The sequence below is a fragment of the Chiloscyllium plagiosum genome, unplaced genomic scaffold (assembly GCF_037043375.1).
Source record: "Chiloscyllium plagiosum isolate Xiang-an unplaced genomic scaffold, Cpla_swu_hap1 HiC_scaffold_21, whole genome shotgun sequence".
Taxonomy (NCBI): Eukaryota; Metazoa; Chordata; class Chondrichthyes; order Orectolobiformes; family Hemiscylliidae; genus Chiloscyllium; species Chiloscyllium plagiosum.
In genome coordinates, this window is record NW_028270159.1 from 36,884,525 (window position 1) to 36,906,031 (window position 21,507).

A 21,507-nucleotide genomic window follows, 5' to 3' on the forward strand; every position below is an offset into this window, starting at 1 on the left:
TCTTATTCAAAAGTATTACATGTGCTATGCTACACAGACAGACTGATTAGAGCAACTTACCATTGAGTCTTTTAAAGTCTCACTGAAAAATATTTATTTTACTATAAATTTGGCCTTAGCATGCAAACAGCCATTCTAATGTTATATGTTCAGAATGAACGAGCGCTTGAGTTAATTTGTAACTTACGTATTAGACTGCAGAAGAAAAAGTTTTGCCTGTGCAAGCAACTTTGATATGTTACAAAAACATTAAGTTTGAGGTGGGGAACTTGACTGACCTACAAAACCTATGGGTTCACTTGCACAAGTGCTGTAGGTAAGAAAAGGCAGACTCAAACACCAGCCATAGCCGATTAGATACCACCTTCATCTTCGTTTAATTCCCTTCCTGCTCCGGCATTTCACTGACTGTAATCTCCCAGTTGTTTTTTTCGTTTGAATGTTAGCCAAAAGTAAAAGCTGAACAATCTGAGACCAGGTCTCCTGTGAGTTGAGGCCACTGTGAAAGGATAGTGAGGCCTAACAAACATCAGAGCCTTTTGAACTGTTTGGACTGAAGCAGAGCTTATGAGCTCAGAGGATTGGGTTCCTCACAGAAGGAAAGCAAAGTCTTTAAGGGGCCATAGTTTAAAATATGCCAAAAAAAAGGAACATACCAATTCTCAGTGGGGGTCAAACCATGCTGACCAAAGAGTGATCGGAAATGAAGCTTTTTTATATTTTTAAAGTAAATCTTTCAGCACTTGTGCTTTTTTAAAAAACAGTTAATTTCTTTTAAAACAACAATTCTTTTCCAGGCAGTAATTTGATGAACATTTTACATCAATTCTTTTCCAGGCAGTAATTTGATGAACATTTTACACTACTCTGTAGTTTTCTTAAAGAAGACGCAAGTGTCAAACCTACTTCCACCTCAAAGTCAGGGCACAGCAAGCTAGTTATCAAAATCAGGGCCAGGCGGTTTTTAAAGGCAGACTGCATTCCTTTCTCGAGCTTCACGTAAATAATTCAAGGAGCTGCCCTTGAATAAAATTAGTTTAATTCAGAATTGCCATTCATTAAGTTGGGGAATTCTGATAGCATTTGTTTATTGCTGTAAATAACGAACTCAAGGTTTTCATTGGTTTTGTTTGAGTTAAAAATTGTTCCTTTAACATTGGAGATTGACTTAAACCTTGTATATGGCCCATGTAGCACCTAAACAGCCAATTAAGATAAAAAGTGAGAATAGTCCCGATCTACTGGCGGTGTTCTTCTGCTCAAACCTGGTAGGATCTTGTGATTCTGATGAACCTGCAAGATCCTACACCTTACTTCAGGAGATTGTATCAACTGAAAAATTATCAAATGACAGAGAGACATCATGATGTCCCAAAGTGGAAAACAACACAACCCTCAGAGTAAATGATCTCAAGTATTATTGCCTGCAAATGAAATCCTTAAGAATAGTGACTGAAGGATTCCTGAAAGGGAGAAAAACACAATAAAAATTATAGCTGGAACACATCTCCCATTTGCTCATAAGTCTAGGTGTGTTAACTTGACTTTGTCAAGCTAATGTTTAAATGCAGTACTTTATGTGGAAGAGCTTTTAGTCGGAGTGCTTAAGATAGAAGTTAAACAAAACACTCCTCTGAGCTGATCACATTCTATTACTCCAATGCACTCAAGGCTAAAAAAGAGGAGAAACAAATCAACGTGATCAAAAACATAAAATACAAGACATTTAATGTTAGTTTTAGCTAATGTTTTGGTTTTTAAAATGTTGTCTGGCCAAGGATGCTATTAAAATTTCAGCAAATTGAGTGTTCAAAAGCACTGTTTCCACTTCATAGATTGATTTAAGATTCCTGGTCTTAGAATTTGACATGATCCAGTCTGTGGGGAAAAGTAAGAGCAAACTGTTCTCCATTAAAGCCTTGTGTTAACTGTGTTGCATTTACAAAGCTACTCTTACAAACCGCTATTAACCTCATTGGTTTTCTAGACCAACGTAGATTTCGTTTGCACAGTTTCTGTGGGTTCCCTAGGCTACAGGCAAAGATTGCCTGAGCTCACACTTTATAATGTCATTATGTTGTTAATGGCAATTAGCAAGCAAAAACAAATAAAAGGCCCATAACTAAAGTTCAGCAATGAACTTAAAAACAGCACAGATCCTGCAGTGCCTTGAAGTGACAATGGGCTGAACCCTGCAAATTGCAACTGCCTTCAGCAAGCCTTTTGCAAACGTTCTGGAAGACCCTGGTTCATTGTGGGCAAAATTGCAAAAGTTCTTTCAGAGTTTCAAATCAATGACTGGTTCCAGCTGCAAGGCTCCCAGCTACAGCTGTTTCGCACAGACTCATTCACACAGACACATACACACACACATACTCTCATATACACACACACACATAGAGTGTTGTGTGATTTTTAAACTTTGTACACAGAATGAAGGCATTGATTTCAGACAGGTTCACTGCTAAAAGCAGTAAAAACAAAATAAATATCATCCTGCACTGGCGTTGTTGAATATTGCTCCACCAGTGTAACAGTCCTCAGCTAAGTATTCATTTGCAAAGCACAGTCCATGAGATGCATTTTATTCAACACAGCAGCCTCTTCAAGTAACAGGCAGGAACAAGATCATAAACAAACAGCATTGATTGTTGCTCAGGATAGAAGGAGAAGAGATGGAATCATAGAGAGATAAAGATGTACAGCACAGAGACAGACCCTTCAGTCCAGCTCGTCCATGCTGACCAGAAATCCTAACCTAATCTAGCCCCATCTTGGCCCATATCCCTCTAAACCCATCCAAATGTATTTTAAATGCTGTAATTGTACCAGCCTCCACCACTTCCTTTGACAGTTCATTTTATATGCACACCACATTCTGCACGAAAAAGTTGTCCCTTAGTCTCTTTTATATCTTTCACCTCTCACCCTAAACCTAAGCACACTAGTTCTGGATTCCCCCACCCCAGGGAAAAGACCTTGCCTATTTATCTTATCCATGCCCCTCATAATTTTATAAACCTCTATAAGGTCACCCCTTAGCCTCTGATGCTCCAGGGAAAACAACCCCAGTCTATTCGGCCTCTCCCTGTAGCTCAAATCCTCCAACCCTGGCAACATACTTGTAAATCTTTTCCGAACTCTTTCAAGTTTCACAATATCCTTCCTATAGGAGGGAGACCAGAATTGCATACAATATTCCGAAGTGGCCTAACCAATGTCTTGGTTTCAGCAATTGAAGCACTTTGACTTCATCCATTGCCATCTCCACTCCACCCACTCTACCTTTCATTGCTGCCTGAAGAAGATTTTCAAACCAGCTCAAAATTGGAACAAAATCAGAAATTGCTGGAGAATCTTAGCAGGTCTGGCTGCATCTGTGAAGAGAAAAGATTAGTGTGGTGCTGGAAAAGCACAGCAGGTCAGGCAGCATCCGAGGAGCAGGAAAATTAACATTTCGAGCAGGAGCCCTTCATCAGGAATTGGTCCGAAATGTCGATTTTCCTGCTCCTCGGATGCTGCCTAACCTGCTGTGCTTTTCCAGCACCACACTAATCTTGACTCTGATCTCCAGCATCTGCAGTCCTCACTTTCACCTCTGTGAAGAGAAAGCAGGGTCAACGTTTTGGATATGGTGACCCTTGTTCAGAACTTACCAAAGTTGTAGGACCCTCATACATTTGTAGTTGGCGTTAATGTCGGTTGTTCATCTTTAAACTAATATCAAATAGGCATAAAGAAAGTTGGGATATTGTTGGAGTCAGCAAAGTTTGCCTTCAAGTCATTGCTAAATTTCACTGTCACAGTGATGGTGGCACAGTTTCAGCTAGCACCATCATTTATCTTTAATGGGGATGTGGCATTACCGCCAGCGTAGTTGCTTGTTGCTGAGCTGGCAAGAGCAGGCAGCTGTTAGTCGGTAAGCACTGGCCTGAGTAGAAGGCCAAAGGATTGGCTCCAGATTAAAGGAATCCACTAAATTGATGCGGAAACATTTTCTGACTGACTTTAAATACCAAAGCTAAAACTGGAAATAACAAAATAAATTCATTAGCAAAAAAGGGGAGCTGGGTAGAAGCTTTCCATCTCAAAGTTACCAGGAAAGCTGATTGAAGGACCTGATTAAGATTGATTTGAGAAACAATTGAAACCTCAGAAAACTGAGTCTTTGATAGCACTGATTCTGCTTTGTAGTTTGATTAATAGGCCTGATCTTAGATTTTGACATGATTCACTCTTGTGGGGAATATTGCAGAGGGAAGGCATTGAGAAATTCAGTGAAACGTGGACAGAGCATTTAGATTGACCAAAACACATTAGGCCTTTTGATCTACCAGCCTATTTACTCTCCAAAATTTATATACATTGTTAAAAAGGAGGCCAGAAATCAAACCTTTTCATCAAGCACTCATCAGGACTCAGGTTTGATGAAAAGGGGCACCAATTTATACAGCATGAGAAGAGAGTGCTAATTGGTTGGGCTTTCATTGATATGGAGATGCAGCAAGAGCAGTTCACTGCCAATCTATTCTTCAGTGGTAGTGTTCCTGCCTTTGAATCAGAAAAACTATGTTGAAGTCCTATCTATCCCAGAGGTGTGCCATCACAAAACTGAACAGTGGATTTTTAAAAATAAGCTTAACTCACAATCCTAATTCTTAGACCAGGAGCCTGGTGGCTCAGTGGTTAGCACTACTGCCTCCCAGCACTTGGGTCCCGAGTTCGATTCCAATCTCAGGCAATTGTCTGTGTGGATTTTGCACATTCTCCCCGTGACTGCATGGGTTTCCTCTGGGTGCTCCAGTTTCCTCCCACAGTCCAAAGATGTGCAGGTCAGGTGAATTGGCCATGGTAAATTGCCCATAGTATTAGGTACATTAGTCAGAGGGAGATGGGTTACTCTTCGGAGGGTGGATGTGGACTTATTGGGCCGAAGGGCCTGTTTCCACACTGTTGGGAATCTAATCTAAAAGTAACAGGATTGATAGCCCAACCAATCAGCACTCTCTTCTCATGTTGCATAAATTGATGCCTTTTTTAAAAATCAAGCCCTTTTCCTGCATCACAGTCACAATGAATGCAAGATGAAAAGTTTCATCTTCTTACCTCCTGGTAGTGATGTTTCAGTTCTGTATTCCCAAGCAATTATTTCAAGCTATTGTCTGGTTCTGAAGTGGTCCTTGCAAGCACTTGCATGGTTTGCACAAAAGTAATACCTTTGGTAAAGAAACCTTTTGCTTGTGGCTATAGGCTAACTGAAGAGTCCTGCATAGGACGGGTCCAATATTTGACCTGTTAATGAGGTGACCAATTCATGAAAATGTCCTCTAGTATGCAAATGAAAGTGAGAGGTGTTTTCAAAAAGGTGAGCCCAAATAAATTGGTCATGGAACCAATGTCTGCTCCAACTGAACACTGGCTATCGCCTTCATGTAGCTACAAAGCTTTGTATTCATTCAATGTTATCTTACCATTTGGAGAATTTCTAGTGTTCAGGACCAAAAACTGGATAAAGATCTTGCTGGTGATGCCTCTTATTCAGCCTGGGAGTACTTTCTGGAAGTAGTGAATTCAGAGGCTGGTCTTTCACAAACATTTTGGCGACAGCCCCTCAGTGGGCCAATGGCCTGTTGCTGTCTTCATTTGAGAGATGAATGCTGCTGCAACAGGCAAAGGAAACACCAGGGCATCTCGAGATGGGAGCACTCCTACAAGATAAATACAATGATTGCAACTATATAGCCTACAGTCACAGTTGGAGACCTGTGACAAAAATGGGTCGGCAGGGGTTGGGGGTGGGGGATTGTGTGGCTGGAGGATGTCGATGTGGTGGGTTATGCAGCTTCACTGCCTCCCAAGGCCTACAAACTACACTGTGGGCCCCATCTGCCACCAGCAGGATCTTGGCAATATGGACAAACTGACCTTAAATGATCAATAAATTGGCACTACTTGGTTACTTGCTGGTGCCAGTCAGGTAGCTTCTCCCATTGTTTGTCTGCTTGGATTGCCCAGATTTCCTTCCCATCTCTCTTCGAGCTACACTTTCACTGGTCTCAAAATTTCACTGATGGGGCATGCTTGGCATAAGTTTAAGGCTATTACGCTAATCACAGAATCATAGGAGGGAAACCCTATAGGGCAGAAGAGGCCATACAGTCCATTGACCATCCTACCCTGACCCACCCTCATGACCATATCCCTATTACCTTGCATTAACCATGGCTAATTCACCTAGCCCGCAATCTCTGGAAACTACAGTGCAATTTAAGATAGCCAGTCCACTAAACCTGCACATCTTTGGACTGTCAGAAGAAAATGGACTCCCCAATGGAAACCCATGCAGCCATGTACAAACTCCATACAATTATCCAATGCTGAAATCAAACCCAGGTCCCTGGCTCTGTGAGGCAGACATGCTAACCATCGTGTTGTCCACCGAAAATCATCCATTTATCAAACAAAAGGAAGCAGGAGTCAATTTACCTTCTACACCCCTGGAGCATGTGGGCCTTCTGAATTTGGACCTCCTGGCTCTGTGATAGGGACAATGACACTGCAGCAAAGAAGCCCTCCAAAAATGCCACCCTTTTATTTTAAGATGCCCAGAAGTGCTGTTACACACAATTGAATGGTTTTGTTTTCCATTTCCAAATCACCCTTGGTACTTTTCACTCATTATCTGCCATGTCTAAATCACCCTTGTTTCCAATGAATGAAATTACATGTGATGCCTGGCAAAGGGCAATGCAGACAACCAAAGAAGCAGGAGAGGTTGCTGGAGAGAGATGGCAAAAGCGAACCTTTTTGTTTGTATCCAGAAGTACTCTTAAACAGAACTGAACTATTTTGTTATCCCCCATCAGCAAATCACCTCTGATATATATTTTCCCATCTATTAAGCACTTACACATAAGCCTCACTGAAGATCAGCTGCGCTCTTACCTCTGAAACATGTGATGGTTTGTTATGAAAATAACTTTCATAGGAATGCAGGAATTAGGAGCGGGAGTGAGCAATTCAGCCTTTTGAGCCCGCTCTGCCATTTAACATGATTGTGGCTGATGTTATCCTGGTCTGAACTGTATTTTCCCACCTGCTCCCCATAGCCCTTTATCCTGCTTTTCATCAGATACCTATATATTTCTTTCTTGAATCTGTTGATTGATTCTGCCCCCACTGCGCTCTGGGACAGTGAGTTCCACAGATTCACAACCCTCTGAGAGAAGTAGTTTCTCCTCATCTCAGTTTTGAACTGACCTCCTCTCGGTCTTTATCTATGACGTCTTGTTCGATACTGTCCCACGAAGGGCAACATCCATCTTATCAATTCCCTCTAGCATTTTATATACTTCAATCGGATCCCCCCCTCTCGTTGTTAAACTCCAGTGATTACAAGCCCAAGCTGTTCGAACGCTCCTCATACGACAGCCCTTTCATCCCTGCAATCAACCTGGTGAACCTCCTCTGAACTGTCTCTAGTGCCACTACATCCTTCCTCAAGTAAGGAGACCATAGCTGGACACAATATTCCAGTTGTAGTCTCACCAATGTCAAAAACATTACAATTTCTACACTGAATAGTTTCGTCTGACAAGCAATGGAATCTATTATTTGGTACAGAAGACGAAGACATCATAGTTATGCTGTGTTCATTTGTAATTGAAACTGAAGCCAAGTTTGAGGCAACTTTAACATGCATTAAACCAGCAGAAGTACCAAGACAGCACAGCTAGGTTATGCATAACCCTGACACTTAGTAGAAATCAATTTCATGACTGGCCAGTCGAGGTCTGGAATTAGCATTGTGTGCAGGATACAAGATGTTACAGTATTTCTCATGTATCATCACAGGGAGCCAGAATTCACTGTAAACCATGTTTTCTTTGGCAATGGCTCTAAGGATAGATTTTTACTCTTTGGGAATTCAAGCCTGTGTGAGATGTTGTTGTGGTGGAAGACTCACCTCAGGGCTTTCCTGCACTTGATAGTCTTCTGATTGATGCTATCACTTCTGTATTGGTATGCAGCCAAAATTACATTGATGTGATGATGGTGGTGTAAATGGAGCCCAAAACTGACATTTTTATAAATGACTCCTGTACTGACAAGTGTAATAAATGGCGTAACATTGTATTTAAGATTGCGTTGACACAAATGTTTGGCGGTAAAGACATCTTGGATCGTTTTGTGCAAAAAGTAAACCCCACCTTTGAAATTCTGGCCATGGACTTTCATTTGGGATGTAATATTGGCATAAAAGCATATTTGAAGCAAACACTGTACAAAAATATTGCAGCTATAGTCCAACTTTTGAGATAAACTGAGATTGAATGAGTTTAGACCTTCTCGTGCTGTCAATCTGCTTTAGTTGTGAATAGATGGTTAATGCCCTTGAACAGACTGTGCTGACTAACTGCTGAGGCATTTGAAGGAGTGTAGTTCAAGACCGAGAAGGCCGAGGTTCAATTCCCACATGTTGCAGAAGTGTGTCACAACATGCCTGATCAGGTCAATTAAAAACTTCTTCAAAATCGATTGCAATGCTTGTTGAAGCTATAAGTGACACATGTGTTAAACCAACAGACAAAGTCCACTTTGAAATGCTCGTTCTGGATCAAGTGTTTTTCACTTGTGGTATTGTGAGTCGAACGATAATTTGTTTTGCTGGAACAGTTTCCAAAACTTTCAAGGATTACATTCAATCCCTTACTCCAAATGCCTAAAATCCTTCAACAGAATTATTCAACACCATTAAATAGTGTATTGGTGCCTTGTTAGCACAGGATCTTCCTGCCCCACCCGACTTAACTTGGTACATATTGTTCTACTGCAGAATTCCAGCTGGTCAAGAATGAAACTGGTGTCAGTGTTATGATTTGGAGGTGTCGGTGTTGAACTAGGGTGTACAAAGTTAAAAATCACACTACCCCAAGTTATAGTCCAACAGGTTTAATTGGAAGCACTGGCTTTCAGAGCACTGTCACAACCACCTGATAAAGGAGCGGTGCTCCAAAAGCTAGTGCTACTAAATAAACCTGTTGGACTATAACCTGGTGTTGTGTGATTTTTAACAGTGTCAATGTTCACACACTTCTTGAAGGTTTTTTTACATAGACTCAGCTTCCAAACAGTCAGATGACCTAACTAGGAGATATTTCGCCTGTTCCTATTTATACAGCAGCTCAAGTTAATGTTCATCACCTGGGTACAATTAAACCTGTTGCAATATGATAAGAAGCTTTAAGAGGGCCTAGCTTAAGCTGCTGTCAATCACTACCCCCACTGAAAGGGTTTAACATGGTAGTCAGGGTCTTGTGGTACTGCCTCTACCACTGGCCCAGAATTGCTAGGTTCAAATCCCACATGCTTCAGAGGTGTGTCATAAGATGTACTTTATTTTGTTTCATTTTAGTATGCCCTAACAGGTGTTTGACAAGGTTCTGCATGGTAGACTGGTTAGTAAGGTTAGATCACATGGATTTGGGAGAGCTAGCCAGTTGGATACAAAATTGGCTTGAAGTTGGGTGACAGAGGGTGTAGGTGGAAGGTCGTTTTTCAGATTGGAGGCCTATTATCAGCTGCAGGGATTGGTGCTGGATCCACTGCTTTTCATCATTTATATAAATTATTTGGATGTGAATATAGGAGGTAAAGGCTAGTAAGTTTGCAGATGACACCAAAACTGATGGTCAGTAAAGAAGATTATTTCAGTGTGCAATGGGGCCTTGATCAATGGGCGGAGAAGGGGCAGATGGACTTTCATTTTGATAAATGTTAGGTGCTGCATTTTGGAAAGGCAAAACAAGACAGGACTTATACACTTCATGCTAAGATCCTGGGGGGTGTTGCTGAACAAGGAGCAGGAGAATTGACATTTCAGGTCTAATCCTTCATCAGAAATGTCATTTCCGATGAAAGGCTTATGCCTGAAACGTCGATTCTTCTGGTCCTTGGAAGCTACCTGACCTGCAGTGCTTTTCCAGCACTACATTCTCAACATAGGTTTCAGACTAGAGGCAAAAGATTTAAAAGAGACCTGAGGTGTAACTTTCTCACGCAGAAGGTGGTGCATGTATGGAATGAGCTGCCAGAGGAAGTGGCGGAGGCTGGTACAATTACAGCATTTCAAAAGAATCTGGATGGGTATATGAATCGGAAGGGTTCTGAAGGATATGGGCCAAATGCTGGCAAATGTGAATAGATCAGTTTAGGATATCTGGTCGGTGCAGACGAGTTGGCCGGAAGAGTCTGTTTTGGTGCTGTATTACTCTATGACTCTTTATCTGACCAGGTTGATTAGAAAAATATCTATAATGCATCAGTCCTGTTACTTGTAGCCAGCCTCCAAGTCCAGAGTCAAGTTAAGTTGTACAGTAGTCTCCCAGGTAATTCTATATTTAAAAATATGACTATTTGCATAAAGAACTCATCAGTTTTACCAATCCTTGTAAATTTACATTGAATAGAAAACAACATAATTGTACCTGTTGCATGGTGAATACCCCTGTGTTACTCTTCCCATGGTGTAATGAATTAAGATTAATTGAATTCTAGTTATATTCTTTCTGAGAAACTAAATCCCTTGTTGACCTCATGGGATTATTTCCTCAGACTTCAAACACCTAGGTTAATGTTAGTTAAGGGCATTTATTGACTAGACTTAAGTAAAATACAGAGGGTGTCTTTAGTATTGAGAGGATGTGGAAAAAGAATACTGGCATCCAATCTTCTCTTGTGATGTTTGCATTGCTCAGCAACTGTTTTTTGCTCCAACTGCACTGATTGCAATGTCGGGTGGCATGGTGGCACAATGGTTAGCACCGTTGTCTCACAGTGCTAGAGACCTGGGTTCAATTCCCACCTCTGTCAACTGTCTGTGTGGAGCTTGCACATTCTTCTTGTGTCTGCATGGGTTTCCTCTGGGTGCTCCGGTTTCCTCCCACAGTCCAATAATGTGCAGGTTAGGTGAATTGGCCATGCTGAAATTGCCCATAGTGTTAGGTGTAGGGGAATGGGTCTGGGTGGGTTGCTCTTCGGAGGGTCAGTGTGGACTTGTTGGGCCGAAAGGCCTGTTTCTACACTGTAAGTAATCTAATATGTATTTGACTCCTGGATAGCAGAGAACTTACGAAATAAAGAGTACTTTTTCTAAGGCTTTCCTTTGGATCAAGATATCAGAAACACTATCAAGTTTCTTGTGAAAAACCCGACTTGTTGAATGGCAGGCTTCAAACCACTACAACAAGGGTGGTCCTAAACAAGTTCATGACAGGCACGAGACTTTGTGATCCAACCTCAGCTGGGACCACAGAACAAATCCCTTATCCACATGTGAAGTGACACGTTACTGAGGAATATCCCCTCAAAGCACTAAGTGACAGACTAAACACTTTAGCCTCCTAATCTGTCGCGTTTATCACTCAGCTCTGAGATGTGCATTTGCAAAATGAAGCAAGATCTTCAGTCCTTCAGTGGCTAGAGTAATGTTGGACTAACCAAAAGTAGGTTAATGCAGGAAGAAGAGACTTGCTGAGCATGACTACTTTCAAAACTCTACTTGTTTTTTTTTCCCAAAATGTGCAGATTACTTTTCAGTAGCTCCTTTTGTGGAAATGAGTGATACAATCTTCACTGTCCTAGCAGACTGCACACATCATGTACACTGACAGCAGTTCTCTAAGTGAAATATGAGGCCAGGTTTCTACAACTTCTCTGAGGATGCTGGCTGTCCAGTTCCCAATACAGCTTCATGGTTAAACTGCGGGAGCTGATATTTAAAATAAAAACTAAGTTTAACAGCTCAGCAAATCACCATCTCCGTTTCAACACTATTTCAAGATTAATTTGCATTAACATGTACTGCTTTGATTTGGTAAAATGCCACAAAGCAAAATACAAACACAGTTTTAAATTAGACTAATGCAGTTCCATAATGAAAGCTTCTATTTATAGCCATTCAGGAGAATGGGCGGTCAATAAAAACTGGATTCTTTTCTGCATCAAAAAGATATATTTTAAGCTTCTTAATGAATCTTTTCATCTCTTGTTTTCTCTCAGCACAGCAGAGGTTGCCATTCACCCCCATGCAGTTTTATCTGAAATGGGTTAAATTCTGGAGAAAAATATAAAATATTAGAATGTACATGAGAACATTAAGTGTTCGCAAATGAACTTGGCTGGTTGGAGGCCTTGTTCTCTGACGTCTTATTTTTCCGATCCAAATTGATAAATATGAACAAACCTTCCAAACTAAACAACAGGCAACTGCAAAAGATTTAGATGATGTATATATGAGGGGTACATTTCTGGCATCGCCTTTCTGGCAGAGAGCCTCACCTACTGGCAGGACACAGCAAAGTTAAGGCATACACTTCCCAATGGTTTTCCAAACATAAGTTTAAAACAGCAGCAGAAAATAACACCTATGGGGTTTTGACACAGTTTGGAAATTCCGAAAGAAAATTCACATGTAAGGTCCACATCCACAGAATAAAGTAATTTCTTAGTCAATGGCATTTCCTAGTCAGGCAATACATGTTTGTTTTTTAAAAAGATACAATTTGCCCACTAACTTTTAAGAGACATCTTCAACAGAACCATCAAATGGCCAGTATCCTGGTGAAGCTGAACAAGAAATATTGACATTCCTGAATATTACACCAACAGCATGCTATAGGAACATACTTATCTTTGTGACAATTACTTATACCAAACTGAGGCATGTGCTCCATACAAGATTTCCAACAGTATAAAGATTTACAGAAAGGAAACTAAATTCAATTATACTATATTGCACAACAATGAAACAAAAATCTTAGTTTTCACCCTCTTTTCCTGAACAAGTAGTCATCAGTAGAAAATATTGAAGTTAAGACTTAAATATTTATCGATACTTAACAATATAAGGTACTGTTGCCATAGTCACAGAGGGCTGCTCTCTTATGATGTGGTTGTTTAACCTGAGGGTCATCACACATTATGTGAGGGGTGAGGTTGAGCATCTGGAACTTTCATATTGCCCTTAGCCAAATGGGAATTGAACCTCTGCCATTGGCCACATTGTGGATCACAAACCTGCTATTCAGCCAACTGAACTGAGCTAATCAATCGCCATTTAGCAATGACACTTACATGGAATAAAGTCTGGGCCTAAATTTCCTGGGAATGTTGTTGAGTGACCATTTTTTAGCTTGTTACTAAAAGTATGTTTGTCTCCCACTAGTTCAGTAGATTCACTGATAACATGTTATGACGGTTCAATAGTCAGCAATGAACTCCATCTTCTAATAATTCTTTGTCAGCTCCTCCTCCTCACTCCCTGACAATTCCATGTGCCCCTAACAATTTTTTATAACATTATTAAAAGGGCCTGGCCATATTTTCAGTGTTTTGAAATTATTTTGACAATTTTGAAAAAGTAACTTGCAGCCAAACAGATATCTGTTTCACAAACTGCAGCCAAACAGATATCTGTTTCACAAACTTTAAACAAACATCCCTCACACCCTTGCCATGAGTGAGAAAGAACAAACTTGCATTTCAATAGTGCCTTTCGCACGACCTCCAAAGCACTTTGTAACGAAGGAAATACTTTCAAAAATGCAGTCATTATTTACATCCCCAAAGTGAAGTATGCTATTCAGGAAATGGATGGCCTATGCATGCACAGGTAATATACCATGGGACCCCACCACCACATGATCCAAGATTGATGATTTCAACTCTGTTTTAAATTGATGTTCTTTAGGTGAAAGTGGAGTGTTACCTGACAGTGTCTGATAATGGAATAAGATCTACCACTAAGCTCAATGTACCATACTATTTTCAATGCAAGGGATGCACTCCTGTGGCTGAATAAATATTGGAGCAGAGGACATGGTGTTGGCAGCTTGACGTGTTATTTTGTCATTTTTTGATCTTAACTGTCCCCCACGTGTTGTGCACCCATCTTTAATGAAATCCTATGCCTTGCAGGTCATACCCTTTCCAATGTCTTGTGAACTTCACGGAGATTGTGCTTGCCGAGACCCCACGGCTCAGGAGCACGGCAAAGTGAGACAACAACGCTTCTATCACAGCCACCATTAGCCAGGAGGAACAAGGAGCGGAATACAGCTGAAGGCAGACTGGAAGGGCCACACACTCCTTGCTGCTTACAAGAGAAAACCTCTCTGACGAGATAACACACACACACACACAATCTACCAGTCTGCCTTCTGTCTGAAGACTGGAGTGAGAGAGAAAAAAACAATAAAGACACAAACGACACATTGAATGAACAAGCACCCCTCCCCATCCCCCACCCCCCACCAAAAAAAAGCATGTTTCATGCCTGCTTGTGTGGCCGTTTCTGGTTGCACATCCCAAACCCTGACCAAATTATCTCTGTTATTTTTTTTTCAAAAAACAAAGAGTTTGAAATACAATGCCACCCAATCCCAAACTTGAGAAACTTTAGGCAAAATAAAACAAAAGTGAACAATCCGCATATACCAGATTAAAAAAAGACGATTGTGCATTGAAGGATTAAAACAAATACGCAGGAGGAAAAAAATTAATGCAAAAGTTCTGAAAGGAAACCGCCATTATCATGGCTGCTGCTGCTGTTACTGGACAACTGACCTACTTACAGTGTAAGAACAGGTTATCACCAAACCCAAACTTCGGTCTGTCTGCCTTAAGCAAACTTTCAGCCTCTTTTTAAAACCCTTTGATTTCATCTCTTGTGATCTTCATAGAAAACAGTGCCGGCCAAAAGGATCTGCCACATGTCAGGGAAAATAAACCTGCGCATAGTCATTCCAAAGACCCTCTTCAATGAATATGAGCTCAGATAAGCAGAGTTTCAAACCAGTGAAAGACAAATCTCAGTGTGTCGAGGTTAATTTTATGCACAGAAAATGACTGACATGAGAAATGCACTTCAGGGCAAGGGTAGCAGAAGGGAGGGGAAAGCTTGGAAGTAATGAAAACAGTTTTAGCCTCTTTAGTAATGTGGTGTAGTCCATCAACTGGTTGCGGAAACAAGCTTTGCACATAGCCAGATTTGCCAAAGTTGGCACTCAAGAAACAGAATGACTGAATGCAGAGCTTTGCCAGTCTGGCAGATGTACAGAGTTGCCACCAAAATGCATGAGATCTGAGCTTTAAAAGCTGGCGCACAACACCATACACCAGTTAATGTTAAAAACAACTGTTTAAAAAGAAAATCACTGGAATCTACAATTGTTTTGAAGGGATTATAGGTACAAGTATGACTTTCTTCATCAATATCGGTCCTGTATTCCTGTAAGAGTACAGTATTGAGGTAGACCAAAACAAGACTTTGTGAGGGAGAACCCAGGGGGAGAACAGGATGTGTGTTTTAAAGTATTTGTTGCCTTATTCTGAGGAGAAATTACTACTATAATACTCAGTTCATTAATTTACCAACAGTGCTAAATTCTTTGCCACTAGCTTACAAAAGTTCTCAAACATGTAAACATCTCTGAAAGGTTTTTTAACATACAAAATCAGCTGTTTTCCTAAGTCAGGTGCTGTGCCAACTTTTCTGTTTCCACAGCATTTAATATTTTTAAACTGCTTCAACATTTCCTGCATTATCAGATGCACATATCAAAGTTTTACCAAGTTGGGTTGGGTAAGCCCCTCTTCAAAAAGATCTGACTCTATATTTGATTCTGAAATAAATTAAAGCCTATCAGTACAATGAAAGGCAAATTCGCTTGTGCTTAATGAAATACAAAGTGAATTCACTTTTTATACTCATGGGGACCATTATATCAAAGATTTCATGTTGCAATGTTGTAGTATTATCTGCAATCACAAGTCCCCTTCAGGTCTTAGGTTTAGTGATTTTTTTAAATCAAAAATGTTAAAATCTGTTGCTGATATTACTGACATTCTGAACATTTGGGTTTTGGAGAAGTTACATAACTTTTTTTTCTGTTGAGAAGTTTTGTAAAGGTATTTAGCTGACTGTAGGAGGTAATTAAGGGTAGTCAGATTGTAAACATTCTGCCAGAGTTAAGCAACACCGTAAGAAGACTGTTTTCTCAAACATTTCATTTTCTCTTGTACTGCTGTGCAGTTGGGTCTCTTGTTCCTCTAACCAGCTACAGTACCACCATAGTTGGCAAGGATTTACTTTTTGATGACTACTTAAAGCATTTGCCTGTTATTTTAATTGAGATATTAACACATAGAAATAAAAGAGCCACGACTCTCATGAATACCTTAAATATCACACAAATCCTAGGGTAATTTATAGCCTAAATATCATGAATAACTTTCAACACTGTATTATAAATTAACTCCAGAAATCTAAAGCCTTTGGTTTTGAAGTCAAAAGATCTGAGTAAGACTGGCCAACAGCCTTTGACATTATACATAGAGGAATGTTGGCAACTAACATACTCCTGCCAATTTCATCCAGTATTGGTTTCCAAACAAAAATGAACCTACCTGAAGAGCACTGTACAATAATCCATATGGTGCTCATAATATCCTTGCAATAATGTAAAAACTGTAGACTTAGTTCAGTAGAAAAGAAGTTGTCAGAGTATATAGAACAATATGCCTACAGTATGACTCAAATAAAACTAAGGACCTGAAATTACAGTGCGAATATTGATATAAAAATACTTAAAGCATGCATACAAAATTACTTTAACACCTTTAAGTGGATTAGTGCCTTGTTTAAAACAGTGAGCAGAAATTTCGCACAGATGTGTTCAGCTAATATTCACACAATGTAATTTCAAGACCTGCCTCATTAATGATGATAGTATAATGTAAATTGAGGAATGTGTACATCATTAAATTCTTGCAGGAGAGCGCCTCGGGAGAATGATGCACATTTTGATTTTCTTCCGAACATGTGCATGCCTGTAAGAGTACTGACATTGGCTTTCTTTTACAGAAAGAGCAGACCGCAAAATCTGTTTAAAAAAAACACCTAACCCGCATTACTAACCCATGTTTTTACGCTTTTGCTGGTTTGCAACTAAATTCTCTTAAAAACAGTATTTACCCTTAAACCCTGATGGAAAGCACCTCAGCAAGTGGCTCATACTTTTGGCTGGTGGGAGTATGTTTATATAAAAAAGGTGGAACATGCCAATTTCAAAGGAACTTTAAAAGAGGCCAAGCTACCTCCCTTCTCTCTTCCATTTCGCCTGGTTGTAACTGTCGGTTCTTATAGGGTTTACCTGTGTTGTTTTACAAGTGATTTCATGTTGCAAACCCCTGACAGACAAGGTCGTGCAAACTGCATGGACCGAGATTGATAAGAAAAATCTACCACAACATTAGTGTTTAGACAAAATAAAAAAAACTATAGTTTTCTGTAGGATTTCGGTGTACAGTTGCATTGTAATGTCTTGTTGATTTTTGTGCATAGTATTAGCTCCAGATAGAGAAAAAGAAGAAAAAAAAGGTTTTGACATTCAATTGTTTAAGTGTTTAATGTGTTTACTCGTACCTCTGTTATAAACTTTTACTTAATTATATTTAATCAGTATTTTATACTGTGCTCAGTAACTGCATTTGGATTTTCTGTACAGTCATATACAAAAGTCTACATCGGTGTTTTTTTTTGAAAAGCTGCTAAGGTCAGACAGGTAATTTTTTTTGTTTATGATTCAATTTCTTTTTAAAAAATTGCTTTGCATACATCATATCTCATGCTTTTTTTTAAAAAAAGAAAAAGTGATTAGTTTAGCCATAATAGCAGCCATTAAAAAGGGACAATCAGATGTAGGAAACAATATTGGAAAAGTTGCTGAGGTTGGCGTAAAAATAATTAAATCTTACACCTACATTCAAGCATTTTATATGACAGTAAGGCTTGTTGGGAAGACCCTTGGCTTTCGCTAATTAATCACAATTATTTTGTTTTGTATAATCGACAAAAATTGTATTATGATAGTTAACCAACATTTGCTTTTTTGTGTTGTTATTTAACAGCATACCGAAATATTGCTGCTTTTAAATGTTGAAATATTTCAGTCATGGGAGGCAGATAAATTCAGTCTAAATACAGAATATCTATCATTTATTAAAGTACCAAGTCACATCTGTTGGTGGGAAGATGGCTATTTTTCTTTCAAGTGAACTGGTCACAGTAATATATTGTAGAGCAGTTTTCCTCATATTCAAATGGGGTATTCTCACTTGCAAAGTTCCCAAATTAATCTGTTCAGACATTTCTATCTTCCAGAAGAGTGCATGAAGTCTTGGTGTCTGTTCGAACATTTACCTGTCTGCATATTGCAAGTCAAGCTGTGATTTCTTTGAGAGGGGATTTTTTTTTCATATGGTAACTGCCATTGTGAACAAACCTGGTATTTATTATTCATGCTAGTTATCTGTTGGGCACCTTATGGAAGCCATGAAAACAATAATCAAATGAAGTGCTGAAAAAATGTTATAAATGTAACAGTCTACTGTAATATCATATCTTTTGCTGTACCTCATGCCTGTAAACTAGCTGCTTTTAATTTAGTTTAATTTAAATTTCCTAGCAATATATAAAGATGTAAATAGTAGAGTTATTTATTAAGAATGTCATCCGTTTTTAATTTATATTTACACTTTATCATCTAAGTTATTTTTACAACTTTACAATTCCGTTGTTACAGCCATTTTATTACCTTAATGGTGTGATAGGATATCAAACCTACATGATATAGACACTGTTCATGTAGCTGTCTAATTTTGAAGTACAGAACATCTAACCACATACAGGTATCAAACATAATACAATGAATGCATCTGTGAAATGAATACCCTTGCCATTGTTGTGACTTCCTTTTGTGTAAATGCCTCCATTCCTCTGGAAGTGCTTCTGTTCTAACACCTTCAAAAGGAAAACGCTCAAAACACAATTTCACTGCTTAAAAATTATGAACTGATGTTCAGTGGAAATCGTAAAAATTGAAATTCAATCAAAATCTATCTCAAATATTGATGTTGAGTGGGTAAAATTGATTGGTGTTGATTTTCCTTGCTAACTGTCCACAGCACAGACTATACACAAGCCCAAAGTCATATTTATTGTTGATACAACAAAGCTTCCATAATTCTGCAGGAGTCCCGTCTGAAATAAATATTGTGTCAGAGCTAGAAGTTTGCATATCTACCAGCGTTTGTTGAAATAACTTGTAGCATTGGAAGTGACCTGATTGGAACATCCTTTCAGAAATGTCTGGCTGGACACACTATTGAGTCCCCAGCTGAAAAAAGAATTGCATCTTACTTCAGACTTATTAATTCAACATTTTTATGAGTTATTGAAACAATAGAATATAAAAACAACTCCTCTTGCAGAAAAGATTCAAATACAAACTACATTCTGAAAGTATTTTACATTACTTGGTATCAATTGGAGATAATGTGATGACACATGATGAACAGCTGACCATAAGGTTCCACCTATTTAAAGCAACCATAATTTACAACATTTCTTTACACCCTTGTATCCTGCATGGCAATGGCAAAGTGTATCAAAAGATCCTTGTTGTGAATGTTTTGAAAGAAATGCTATTTCTTTTCATCTGTTGTATGCAGTCACTGTTCCTGACAGACCAAACCTTAGCTGCTTTACTCCAGCATCAATTCAGATGCAACAAACCATTGTCAGGACAAGTGAGAAAAAGCTCACATTTGAAACTCAAGGAGCTTCTGTAGTACAACAGGTGGTTCAAGCAAATGTTAGCAGTTTTACAATGGATCAAAGTTGACCATTGACGCTGTACTTCAATACCATTATGGTGTGCAGAAAGCACTGGTAAATTAGTGGAATCAATTCCACTAACACATATTCACAATGCACTGTGTTGGGCACTTACCACAGACATTTTATGTTTATTTTTTCCGCTGCATATATTATGTTGGTGCTCTGACTTTACACAACAAACATCTGTCTGGTGTACTGTATATTTGTTTCTCTGGAAATAATTATTTCTTATGGATAAATAATGTCTCCTCCCTGTTATGTATTGGTTAGAAATAAACACTGGCTAAATGAAGGAAAGCAAAGGTGTGGTGTACTTCTTGGAAAAAAACTAAATATTGAATTTTGTAATCAATGTCTGCCTCGTGGTTACATGTCTATCATTATTGCTTTAAAGTGGTAGGTCCATTGCACAAAACAGGCTGTTTCCAAAGTAGACATACCAATTTAAGAGTGAGCAGGTTTGTACGGTCTCCCTTGGTTTGAACAAAGCTTGTTACACCCACCAAACCTGGAGCCAATTCAAAATCAGCAAAGCTTCTCTTCCAAAATACACTGAAGGGAACAGGAAACCTATGTCACACACACATATATATAGGCAATTAGAAGATTCATGAATTACACAGATCAGTTACTGGGTGCCTTCAGAGGTCTCACGCTTGAAGTGTAGCCTCATAAATGTCACATCCAAAGTGCCATTCACCAGAATATGACCATGCGGTGAAAATCAACAGCTGCTCAGTTCACCCAAAAGGTATCAATGTTAAAAAAAGGCACTAGTATAAATAAAAGCATCAATTTCTTCCTACCCCTCATGACACCTAGTCTATTATTTAAAGATGTCACAAACCAACAAATTGTTAAAATAATTTCATCATAGCATCTTCTTCTTAACACCAGTTAGAAGAGTAACATGTATCAAAGCATCACACAATACAAAGTTCAGAGGAAAATGCATCAATGACTTAATGTTGAAATTGTCTGTAAGTTGTCTTCCAGTAGGATTTGTACTTTTGCCTTGACTGCTTTCATTTTCATCTTTTGTGCAAATGGTTGTGCTGAGAAGGGCAACATGAAACTTGTAGTTTTTGCCATTGACAATGGAACAACAATACCCAAAATGCACCAGGCCAACTAAGGTCAGTTGACAACCAGATTCACAGATTGGGTTTTAAGTTGTGTATTTAATAATAAGTTGTATTAATCAAATCATCCAGAAAGAACGACAAATGTCGAGAATACAGTTAAACAACTAAGGCTGATAACATCCATGTAGGAGCTTTATATCTGAATTGCCACATTGCAGAAGGAGGCTATTTGCCCCAGCGTCAGTGGGACTCTTCAATAGCCATCTCACTCAATACCAACCTGTAACGCCTCCTCGTGACGTTGCATTCTTTTTCTATTCAAATAACTGTTCTCTTCACTTTTCTGTGTCTTAATTCAATCCGCGTCAACCACACTCTCAAACAGTGCGATCCAGATTTTAACCACTCATTGCATGAAAACGTTCCTCCTATTACTTTTATTTCTTTGACCGACTATTTTAATCTGTGCCCTCTCATTCTTGACCCTTTCACAAATTGGAACAATATCTCCCCGGTTACTCTGCCCATACCTCACATGACTTCACACACTATGATCAGGTCCCTTCTCAGCCATGTCTTCTCTGAGGAAAACAGTTCTAATTTCTTCTAAGTATGATGATAACTGAATTCCTCCCAGGAATGATTGTAAAATTCTTCTGCACTGTCTCTAGTTCCTTCACT

At 39.2% G+C, this 21,507-nt stretch overlaps 1 protein-coding gene across 3 annotated transcripts in view; it reads left to right on the forward strand.

Moving 5' to 3' along the window:
• Positions 1-20,032, forward strand: part of pappaa (pregnancy-associated plasma protein A, pappalysin 1a) — a 336,995-nt gene extending 316,963 nt beyond the window's left edge. For all 3 annotated transcript variants that reach the window (XM_043719937.2, XM_043719938.2, XM_043719939.2), the window contains one exon: positions 13,978-20,032. In XM_043719937.2, coding sequence (XP_043575872.1) covers positions 13,978-14,091 — 114 coding nt within the window. In that variant the 3' untranslated portion in view covers positions 14,092-20,032. The remainder of the gene's footprint in view (positions 1-13,977) is intronic.
• The last annotated feature ends 1,475 nt before the right edge of the window (positions 20,033-21,507 follow it).